Source organism: Papio anubis, chromosome 2, assembly GCF_008728515.1.
Source record: "Papio anubis isolate 15944 chromosome 2, Panubis1.0, whole genome shotgun sequence".
Taxonomy (NCBI): domain Eukaryota; kingdom Metazoa; phylum Chordata; class Mammalia; order Primates; family Cercopithecidae; genus Papio; species Papio anubis.
In genome coordinates, this window is record NC_044977.1 from 43,462,146 (window position 1) to 43,474,031 (window position 11,886).

General features: G+C 52.2%; 1 protein-coding gene across 5 annotated transcripts in view; it reads right to left on the reverse strand.

Annotated features, from left to right (window-relative positions):
• MYLK (myosin light chain kinase) overlaps positions 1-11,886 on the reverse strand; it is a 221,368-nt gene that overhangs the window by 75,226 nt on the left and 134,256 nt on the right. For 4 of the 5 annotated variants that reach the window (XM_031663046.1, XM_031663049.1, XM_031663047.1 and 1 more), the window contains exons 16-17: positions 10,845-11,830; positions 3,575-3,691 (exon numbers count right to left, since the gene is read on the reverse strand). In XM_031663046.1, the coding sequence (XP_031518906.1) occupies positions 3,575-3,691; positions 10,845-11,830 (1,103 nt within the window). Of the gene's footprint in view, positions 1-3,112; positions 3,291-3,574; positions 3,692-10,844; positions 11,831-11,886 lie in introns of those variants that run through there. The other variant, XM_031663051.1, reaches the window with a different exon arrangement.

The following is an 11,886-nucleotide window of genomic DNA, read 5'->3' on the forward strand; positions in this document are numbered from 1 at the left end:
CTGGATGCCCTAGCCAGGGTGGCTGGGGACAGGAGGCCTGAGTTGAGAACGACTGGATGAGCCAGTGAGGGGCTAAGGTGCTTTTTGACTCCTCTCATGGGATTCTGGCCTAGGAAGGACTTAGTTTCCTCACTGCTCATCTGGGTTGGAACGAGAGTAAAGGGGTTTCTGAGTCCCATGTGCAGAAGGACCTCCCCGCAGGGAGGGCTGTTACTCAGGAAGGTCTGGATCACTCTGGGAGCGGGCCCCGTCGTGGTAATTCACTGTCCAGGGAGGCTGCACCAGGCTGTGGAAAGGGGCAGGTTTCTGAGCCAGACACTGAGTCCTGCCAGGATATTTCATGTTGTAATTCACCGTGCAGGGTGGAGCCCCAACACTGGATCTACGCCTGCTGTCTGTGGGGCCCGGAAGGCAGCTGACCCTTGGTAAGCCTTGGTTTGCTCACTGAGAGAGACACCCTGCTCAGCTGTTGCACAGACTAAAAATGCAAAGTGCACAACAGTCTCTGGCCAGGGCAGGCATTGAGGGTCAGCTTGTTCTCCTCCCGGACGAGTTTTCGGGCAAGTCCACATTTACTCTAGGTTCTAGCTCCCTTCTATGTGGCACAAGTTAACCCTTGTCTTCTGCTGAGTTCAGAAGGAAGGGTGATATGACCATAATCAAGAAAGTACATAAACACCCTTTCTCTTAGGAAAAAGACCCAAACACATGATCAAAATAGCCAGCTGTGCTGTGTTATAAAGGTGACATCCCTTATCTTTAAGATATGAGGCAATCAGTAGTGTGGGTAATGCGGACTGGCCAATGAGCCCCATTTGCCTCATTTTTATGAGATTTTGAAAGATATGTTGGCCTCAGATGTATGGTCTCGATGGTGTTTGGCACAGGATGAGTGAGTGATAGTGACTTTCAGGGGCCAGGCCAGCCCTGCTGAGTGGCTGAGGAAGCCAGTCTGAAGTCAGCACCAGCTGTAGTCCCATCGCCTAGTGGAGATGGACCTCATTGCCCCATAAGAGGGATGAAGGCCTAGTTCTGTGCAGAGGTCGGGTGGGCAGTTGCAGCTGGAGACACGCTGGAAGAGCCCACACAATGGCTGGGCTTGAAAATTCAGTCACTGTTGCTCCTTAGGGCAAGTAGTTCTTCAATGTATTCTGATTCATGACTCCTTTTAAGAATTCGACTAAAAACTACGGACCCCTTTCTTCAGAAAGATGCTCCAACCCACATAACGTAACATTTTGCCTGTAATTTCAGGGGATGCACAAACCCATTGGGATCCCCAAGTCAAGTATGATTGATGCCTTGGGGAACAGGGAGAGCTGAGGGGATGAGGGGACAGAATGAGGGCAGGAGACCTAGCCTAGCCAGTAGGGTGGAGCACCAGACGATAGAAAGGCGACAGGGGAGCCGTCAAGGCGACCACAGTCCTTTACCACTTTCCTAGAGAGGCTCTTGATGAAAAAATAAAGCTAAATGTGGGTGAATGCCCACCCAGCACACAGGACGCTAATATATCTGCAAGTATAGCAACAAGGAAAGAAGAGCAGGGGGAAGAGGCTGGCCTTATCCTTTCTGTCAACAAAACCAAACCCAATGGACTGAGAGTCGGTCCTGTTATCTCAGCTGGGCTCCCTCCTATCACTTTTCTAGCTCTTCTTCCAAGACCTAGCCCCCAATTTGCAGCTGGAGGTCAAACTCTGCGTTTGAAAGAATTAGGGATAAATAATGATGGTCATCAAGATTAGCGGAGCGGACAAGGGAATCTGCCAGCAGACTCTGGGCAAACAAAGCCCTTTAAGTTGGAGAATGAATTTCCCAAACCTTAAAAAAAGAAAAAAAAAAAAAAAAGAATTCCCAAGTGTATTCAGTAGGGGAAAAGGAAATTTCATCTTGAAAACAGATCTGGAAAAGGTGCTGACATTTTACAGATAAGGAGAATGAATTGCTCTCCTGCCTTCAGGTAGCCATGAAAATAGGACCTAAAGAGGTTCCAAAAGCCGATAACCTCCTTCACTAGCTGAGTCCCAACTGAGCAGAGGGGTATTAGAAGTGGGCTTTCAAGGATCAAGTTCCCAGAAACGCTATACTTTACTAATGCAGCACCTGTACAGAAAGAAGCAGGACTGTGATCTGAGTGGGTGACAGCCTGGGTGAGGACAGACTCCCACACAGGAGTCATCAGCCATAGCATCCCCTGTGCAGAACTTCAAAACATGTGTCCCACGCCCCCTCTGAATTGACCATAAACTTGGACCCATTGAGTCTGCTTCCTTAGACTCAGAGCCCCTCTAGCACATACACGCACAAATCTCCAAGGAGAAGTACACAGTATTAGATGAGTTCAGCTTACCTTTCGGCTATTAACAATTAATTCGTGCTGCCATTGTGTTTTTACAAAAAAGACATTCTTTTCCACCTCTCTCCTATTCATCATGTTCCATAGAGTTCAGCTTTGTGATCAGGAAACCGACTGTAAAGTCCAGAATGAGGACACGGGCTCTACATGGTGTGGAATGGCAGTGAGACACACTAGGACTTCAGAACTCAACTGATCACACCCAGGAGGGAGAAGAACAAGCAAGCTGGGCTTCAAGATGCCTTATTTGGACACTAGCTTTTGATGTGTCTCTGATGGTTATTAATCAGACATTTCAAGGGCAAGAAACTATTTCCCCAAGACTACTTTTTGAGACATTTCCAGGTAAGTGCCAAATACAAAGAAATGATACTGGGTTGTGAGTCTTGGGATGGGGTTCTGGTCCTGGCTCGGCCCTAAATGCGCCAGGAAACACCCTCCCCCTCCATTGCATTTCCTCGTCTAAATCATCACGAGGTTCGTCCTACTTCTCAGGCTCCAATTCTACACTCCTCAGGAAGGAGAGAAAAAAGAGTCACGAATGCACTTCTGGCATTTCCCTAGGACAAAGCCCAGTTCCTTGCAGCTTGGCACTGCCTCTTCCTAACACAGAAACTCCACTAAGGCCTGGCAGGCCTGCTGTCTTCCCGACATGTCCTCCCACCTCCCTCTGCAGTATTATTATTATTATTATTACTGTTTTGTTTTGGCAGAGGCTGCCTGTCCTCTCCATCCAGAGACTTAGTCCCAACTCACCTCCTCTAGGAAGTCTCCCACATGGGCCCCGCTCTGCTCCCTCCTCCTCACGGCTGACCCTGCTGGGTCCGTCCTGCCAGCTCGGACACTTGTTTGTTGTGTGGCTTTTGTAAAATACTCTGTAGTCATTTTCCTGTGGGTGTGTCTTTTCTACTGCCCAGTGCCCCAGCTTCCCAGCTCAGAAGGTTCTGGGTGTGGGGGTCAGGACGGGGAGGGGGACAGGATGGCCAAGGGAGGGGTGAAGAAAGAGGCCATGTAGGTGATCAAGTAGAGCTGCCACTTTCCTTCCTGTCTCTTTTTCTCTTGGCAAAAGATAGGTTGACATCCAAAATGAATGCCTTTGGGCAGGGAGGGTAGTGTTGGGGGCAGTTCTGTCTCACAGGCAAGGCATGGTAGGGAAGGGAGGGGCTGAGAAATGGAACCCCCGTGTATGGGTAGTGGTGATGGGTGGGCATGACCTACCGTCCACGGTGACTTGGCAGAAGCACTCAGCCTGGCCAGCATCATTCTTGGCTACACACTTGTACAAGCCTCTGTCCTCCGGCAGTGCCTTCTCGATGGAGACGGAGCAGAGTGAGCCTGGGGAGGAAGAATTGTTGAGTGAACCAGGTGTGGTCATAGTACCTGCCCTGGCATCTGGAGCACAGCAGGTGAGTGTTAGTCACATGGGCAGCCTCTGGGAGCCCAGAAGCCAGAGGCCTTGTGAGAACCAATCCCCTACTCCTCACCAAAGCCAGGGCACTTTCTGCTTATAACCCATGTCCAAAATAACTGATCCCTAAATCCGTTCCTTCCTGATACCTCCTCCCCTACTCCAAAGAATCCTCTTGTGGGGACATAATGAAAGCTGCAAAAGAAGGTAAAGAAATAGCCTCTGCCTTTGGAGACCATCCAATACAATAGAAGGAGAGGTACACAGGCCCTGCCCCCTGGTCGTCACCAAGAGAGAAAAGGAGTCCGACACAGGGTTACAGACCTGTTAGGAACAGTGACAGGTGAGGGGGTCCCACTCTATTTACAGCAGTGATGCTGTGACTGCATTCTGGAAAAGGGAGCTTTGAGCAAAGAAGTGGGTGGAGGAGGCGAGGAGCACTTGTCCAGGAGGGGCACTGGCCTGTGGGAAGATTTGCTGGGAGGTGGTGACTACAGCCAGGGCCCCAGGAGCTGACTTTTTAGGAAGGGTGTCTGAGCTGGAGAACCACGGCCAATGAAGGGCACTGGGCCTGCAGAGGGGCCCTCTGGGGCTGCCTCCCTTCAGAGTTGGGTCTTCTGGTTGCCCCAGAGAGAAGTGGGGATGGCCTTCCTTCTCCATGGACTCTCCCCTGGGCCTGCCTTCACTCCCAGCACCATCTTCTGGCCTGGTTTGGGGAAGGAGGTGTCAGCTAGGCACACACAGGAATCTGGGGTCTGGTCCTGGCCCCTGCCAGCTCTCTCATCCAGGGCTGGTTACTTCTCCTCTGTGAGAACCTTGAGGAGGTTCCCCAGGGTGTGGAAAGAGGCTTGCTGGGCCAGGCAGAAGGACGGCAGTTCCCAGTTCTTGCTTTCAGATGCACAAGCAAGTGAATAGCAGGGCATCCTGCTCAAAGCTGCCCCTGTTGTCAGGGCAGCAGACATCACACAAGAGGACAGAGCCAGGGCCACGTACACTCTGCCGCCTGGAGCTGCCATCTCATGTCCCACAAGCTGCTGGCATTGGGAAGGAAGAGCTGGGTGCATTCTGGGTGGACACCAACTACTGTCCCTGCCCCCCATTACACAAATGCACAGACTTGACCAGCAAATACAAGGAGATTAGAAAGAGGAAAGATGACATCAGTTCTGCTCAGAAAACCTCACTAAGGCTGGAGGAGGAAGTAAGGGTGTAATATTGCCCTTTACTCCTTGCCACCTGGGTAATGTTTTAACAGAGAAACCTTCATCCTATAAACCACCTGTGGCAAGAGGGCTGATCTGCACCCTACTCCCAACCTCTTATACCCTTATATAGACCCCAACCCCTGGGAAGGCTTCACTCTGTTTTCTTCCCTTTGTGGTTAGGAGACAGAATTTGTAGAAACTGTAATGGAGAGGATTTAGGCTGGAATTTTAGGAAGTCTGTCATAAGAGTAAGAATTGTGAGGCACAGGAGTGGGGAATGAGGATAACTATGTCCTGGAGAGAGAACTTTCCATTCATCTGGGTGGGCAGGAGGATGCCAAGATGACCTCTAGCCCCAACTAGAGGGGCTCAGAGGCTTAGCAGAGACCAATCCCGTCTGGAAATTTTCCCTCAAGTCAGGGTGGGGCTAAGGCTTTGGGAACAGATATCCCACCCCCAACGCACATCCTGTTCAAATCCTTGATTTTCTTTCAGTTTCAGTCCCTCAGCTGCCTTGAGCCCTAAGTCAAAATGATACAAGCTGCAAAGACAGTACACAGAGAGTAGGGGGCATGTGGACCTGGCCCCCGCCTCCTCTCCCAGGTCAAGGCATGGGGCAGGCAGCTTTTCCAACCTGCCCAGAGCCTGGACCCCTGGCCATGTGCATGGGCTTGGGGAGGCCCCCCTGGTAGGCTTGCAGGCTCGGCTACCCCAGATGAAGAATCTGGTATTTCCTGTGGGACAGTTCATTCTTGACCTCCAGAAGAAAAGCTGTTTCCCAGAGGTTTTTTTTGAGAAGCCTCAGCCTGGTGGGGAATTTTGAGAGGGAGATGAGGGGGATGGGAAAGGTCAGCACCACTGCAGAGCTCTGCCTGGGAGAGCCCCTCAGGGCTGTCGTGGAGTAAGTGCTCCTGGGTCTGAAGCTCTCCTAGCTCTCTCCTTTTCTGAGTTGAGGGCAGAGGGGAGGAAGGGGATGTGGATGGAGGGAGGTAGCTTCCTGGAGGTTCTGCTATAGGACTGCCTCCACCAGCCTACCCAGCCCACCTGGCAAGCCCAGATGGTACCACTCATCTCCAGGTCACCCCTGCAGGCATGGTGTCCTCCTTGTTCCCCCAGTCACCCAGGCCTAGGTGGACCTCTTCTGTACTCCCAACTCTGAGCTCATCCATGTCAAAGCACGGCTCACAAGGCCATTGCCGACTCGCATGCCTGTCTCCCACACCAGCTCTCGGAGGGGAGTGACCCTGTCTGTCACCAGTGTTTTTCCTGAGCCTGGAATGCAGTCACAGTAAAACATATTTGTCATTCTGAGAAGGATGAAGGCGTGTTTCTGTAGCAGGTGATCTAGTAGGATCTATGTAAGAAAAGATCACAAACAGTCAAATATAACTTACTACTGAAAAAGATAATATATGGTTTCTGAAAAAAGAAAATTCAGAGTTCTTCAAGTGGGTTATGCACACAACAAAGGGGGCTAGAATAATGCCTTGCTCATAGTAGATGCGGCATAAACCAATTTTTCGTAGGATGAACTTACATGGGTTTTTAAAAAGCCTTTGCAAAATTCTACCCTGAAGGCAATTACAAATGAATTACCTATTCACAACAGCAACTAAAATGAATCCTCATTGTTAGACCGGGACAAGTGTTTCGCCAGGAGGAGGAGCCTGGCCCGGAGACAGGAAACAAAGCATAAAGATAAAGCCCTTCTCAGGCCACCACAGAGCTCCCTTCAGCTCAGGGGACCATCGGCCTCCCACCCCTCAGCACAGGCATGTCCCGGAAGGGCTGGGGAAAGACTTGGGGGCAGAGGGCAGGCCCAGCTGGTGGTAACTGTGAACCCCATCAGCCCTACAGTTCTAGGGGTGCAGGAAGAGGAAGGATACCTCCACATGTCTGTGTCCTGCCACAAATCAACTAGGGGTCAACTCCAGCCCAGGCCGTCAGATCTCTTCTGCTCTTCTCAGCATGAAAGGGGGTGAACTAAATGGGGTGATGTAATCTTGTTTGGGGGGGTCTGTGGGCTATGAACCCTATCTAAGCTACAGACATCAGAGAAGTCCCCTGAAACCTAAAAACAGCATGTCCACTAGCAGTCAGTGTAAGCAGATACACAGGTTGATGGGGAGGGGACAGTGCAAGAGTCTCTTGTGGCCAAAGGTGGGTGACAACAGGAAGGCATCCTGGAGGAAGTGAATCTTGTTTGTAGCAGAGCTGACAGGATGGGGATCAGTGCAGCGGAGCAAAAAGGGCTCCAAGTCAGGAAGCCAGGGGCAGGGCAGGTGCTGAGCTGAGCGTGAAGGACGCAGGACAGGAGGCCAGTGGAGCCATTCCTTCACCTTCCCCTATAAATCTCCTCCAACCACCGGCTTCCTTATTCCCACTGACACCACCACTGAGACCCCAGCCACTCAGACACCCACACTTAGTGGTCTTCCATTCCTTTATCTTCTTCACCTACCCCCACCCCCATTCTGCCCTTCCAAGCCAGGCAACAGGTGCCATTACTTCTATCCTTGCTTCTTGAACTGGTCACTCCCTGTCTGTAGTTGTGGCTACTATGCTAGTCTAGGCTTCACCGTCTTCCTCCCGACCACTTCAGTAGGCTCTATACTTGTCTTTTGGGCACAGAGTCCACCAAAACCCCTAAACTGAGCTTCATGTACAGTGCTCCTCATTCCAAAATCTCGCATGACTCCCTACTGCCTTTAGACTGGAATTCCTTGGCAGGATATAGGATGAAACTGGGGCCATGTCGTCCTCTCCAGCCCAGAACAAGCTGTTAGCAGGATGCCTCTGCTGCTGTGGGCCACCCTCCCCCCTCCCCCCCGAAGCCCATCCCCTCTGGCCTGCCTTCAGGGCTTAGATCAAAGTCCAGCACTCAGCTCCCTCTCTTCCCACTTCCAGCAGCTCCTCCCGACACACTCAAAGCACTTGTCAGCACTTGGCTCTAACAATTTTTATCACTATGAGTGTGTCTTCTCTTTCCAGATCTATTGAGAAAAGACCCACTCCACCTCTCAGAATGCCCTACTCCCTGCGGAGGGACCTGCTCAAGTGGTGACCTATAGACAAGGCTTTAAGATAAGCTTTCTCCTTAACAAAACACCGGGCTCTTGAAGTCTTGGTGAGTGAAGGGACAGAGGGTGGGGGTGATTTTTTGAGACAATGCACTCTCCTGTATTGAAGCAAGACAGGCCCATTTCAAGGTCTGCTTCCACCACTGCAGGGAAAATACCAGAAACCTGGCAAGGCTGGGGGCACCATCAGTGTTTCAACCTTCGGACAACTGTTAACAAAACCGAGGAGTAAATAGTCAGTAGTGTTTTCTGTTGATAGGCAAATTCTCAGCTGCCACCAGTATCCTGACAAAATAATAGGAATTAACTAAGAGGTCATATAGCACAGTGGTCTAGCCATGGGAACTCAGCCACCTGAGTTCAAATCCCAGGTCTGTTACCCCCAGCACCTTGCACTGGACAAGGTACATAACTTCCCTGTTAGGCGGACAGTACAGTCAGAGTTGGGAGGATTCAATGCGTGAAAAGTGTAAGAGGCCTAAGATAGTGTCTAGCAGGTAGTGTTCGACAGATGTCAGCTATTCTTTAAACACAATTTAAAAATATTTAGAAGATGTCTTGCAGTTTGATTTGGGGCTCTCTCTGGAATCCCTTCCCACCTCTCCTGGTCTCCCTCCTCTCCGTGTGCAGCCCTCCTTGGATCATTTCTTCTGCTGCTGCTCTGGATCTGAATTGTTCCCTCTGGGATGGTTTCCATGGGAAGGGAGGCTGGAGTGGCTAGGATCTCTAGGGTCTTTACCACTAAGGCCCCAGCAGGGAAAACATACTGCAGGCACTCAGGGTGCAAGAAAACAGTGGCTAATGGCTCAGAAGGGTTTCTGAGACCAGGCCTGGGGTCTGCCTTACAACACTTAGTTAAGTGAATTGTTTGTAAGTTGCTGTTGATGGCTCTGGGTTTAAACCCCATGCAAGCCCGAGAGCAGCTGTCCCCAGCTGACTTAACCTCAGTTTCCCTGAGTCTGGAGCAGCCACAAACCTCCCAACACCAAGCCTGCTGAGACCCTGAAGCCCATGGGCAACGCCAAGCCTGATGAGAACTTGAAATTCGCTAGCAAAGAAGAACTCAAGAAATATGTTAAGAATGATGTGAACTGCAAGAGAGCCCATACAGGGACCACAGATAATGAAAAAAGATCAGACAGCCAGGCGACAGCCCCAACCTTGTCCTGAGGATGGTGGATGACACCCTGCATCCTGCCCAGAGAGATCACCATAGGGCGACCTGGGAAATGCTCCCAGTCAGGGTTTCCAATCAGTTTTACCAAGGACTTTCCAAGTGGGAGAGCCCCACAAGGGCAGCAGGACAGGCTGTGGTGTCCACTCCTCTGGACGTGTCACCCCAGCCCAATAATCCCCCATGCCTCAGGGGAGGGGGGCTGAGCCAGCAGAGGTGGAGGATGGAGGAGATGACTTCTGGAGGACCCTGCCAATCTGAGGACATCCACATGGAAAAGTTACTGCGTCAACACATTAGCAGAAAATAACACACTTTTCTCTCTGCCAGCCAGTGTTCTCTTCACTCCTTCAGCACTGAGATTCAGCATGCTCAACTGCTCCAGGTGTGCTGTTCCAGATGTAGAGGGAAGACAGACCCTTACTGGGGGCTGAGAGGGATTCTGTGATCTTCGAATGCTCCATTCTGCTTGTGAGGGGAAGGCAGGCAGCATTAGAAGGTGAGGGAGGGTATGGGGAGGGTGCTGCCAGGGGACAAGGAGGGGAGCAGCCCATGGGGAGAGCACTCTGACATCTCAGCTGACTCAGATTTGACAGGACCTGTCCACTCCGGCCTCTTCTGTGGCTGCCCTCTGCCCCTCAAGGGTGAAATGTCACTTCCCAGGAGCTTCTTTGTAAGCTTTCTCCTTAACAAAACACCGGGCTCTGGCCAGAGCCACCAGCATCAGCTCAGGCAGGACTCTGTTCCGTGCTGGCAACCTATCCCTACGCTGGCTGCCAGAATGGGGTGTGGAGGTCGGCTGGCCTTGGAGCTCCCACCTAGACGTGGGATTTACAAAAGCACTTCAAACCAAATTGAGGGTCCAGAGAAAATACTCCTGTGTCACCCCCATCTCTTCTCCAAGTATAAACTGGCCCCTCTGAAAACTCCAGACCCCAAAAGTCCACACAGATGGAAGGATTTGGGGCCCCCCTCCTCTCCCCACCACCCAAGAATGTGAAATACCAGCAAACAAAAGTCTCATCCAAATTAGGAAGCGAGCAGCTCTGTCTGACCGTGAGTGTGTGCTGTAGGGGCTGTTTTGGGATTTTGGCTTTCCTGACAGATCCTTTCAAACCCTATAATGCTATCAAGACTTAAGTTATTCTTGACCCCAACTCAGAGCTCCGTGCCACCTGGTCACTGCACACCCTTCCCCAAACCTAAGACGCTGCTCTAAACAGCTCTTTACTCAGAGCTTCTCACTGGCTCCAGCCTCCGTGTCCCCCACCTCCAAGCCTGTGAACAGAGCCCTGTCCATGCTGGAGCTGGGAATCAACTCAGGCTCAGGTCTCCTCTGGGGAGCCACAGGTGGCGGTGCCATGAGAGGGCTCTGCCAGATGGGCGCCGAGATGTGGGCATGTGCCACAAGGACCAGCATCCCAGCCGTTAGCCCCAGCCTTGGTGCACGTACCCAAGGTCCCTGAGCGGGGACCTATCCTTGAGTGAGCAGGAAACAGGGGTGCGGCCCTCCTACCCAGGCTATGGGCTGCTGACAGGGGTCAGCAAGAACAAGGCTCCATGAGCTAGCAGTGGCCCTGGTACAGAGGCCCCTTCTTCCCCAACCCCCACGCTCATTTACCTTCCTGGGAGAGGACGATGAACTTGGTGGTCTTGAGGGTCTTTCCATTCAGTGTCCAGGTGACGGTGGCTGGGGGGTCAGAAGACACCTGGCACTGGAGCAGCAGCTTCTCGCCCTCTGCCACACGAACATCTTGCAGCTTCTCCTTGAAGACTGGGGCTGTCCCCTGGCTCTCTGATCTTTTTTCATTATCTGTGGTCCCTGCATGGCCTCTCTTGCAATTCACATCATTCTTAATGTCTTTCTTGAGTTCTTCTTTGCTAGCAGATTTCAGGGTCTCAGCAGGCTTGGTGTTGCCCATGGGCTTCAGGGTCTCAGCAGGCTTGGCGTTGCCCATGGGCTTCAGGGTCTCAGCAGGCTTGGCGTTGCCCATGGGTTTCAAGGGCCCTGAAGGCTGTGCATTGCTCAGGGGCTTGGAACTTTCCACGGCCTTGGCATTCAGGGTCTCAGCACTGCTGCTACCATTCTCCGCTGGTAATTTCTTCTTGCCACCCAGCACTGAGCGAAAATCCGGGGTGGCAGGTTTCGGTGGTGGCACCTTCTCAGGCACAGGGGTCTTGGGAGTCCCCTTCTTGGCCAGGACAGAGCGGAAATCGACCTGCTGGGGGCTGTGCACCTTCCTCTCTTCCTCGGACACAGTCTTTGGCTTCACTTGCCGCTGCAGGTTGGCACGGAAATCCATCTGCTCGGCTGGGATCTCCTTCAGGTCGTCTTCCGATAGGGTCTTGGTACTCACCTTCTTCCCCAGGAGGTCTCGGAAGTCCAGCTGCTCCACCTCCTGCTGGCGGATCGCCTCCTCGGTGTGCTGCCTCGTCTCCACGCGCCTCTTCAGCACCCCTCGCACGTCCTCGCCGTCTTCCTCCTCTGGCCAACCCTGCCCTCTTGCTGGCCAGCCAGGCCTCAGGGTCCCATAGCGGTCACTACCACCACCATCAGCACCAACTCCTCCACCACAGAGGCCCTCACAGCTGGCAGGCTCCCTCCCCCTGCAACCAGTGAAGGAAGAAAGGAAAGTAGCAGGAGGAAAAGGGGCTGGGTAAGG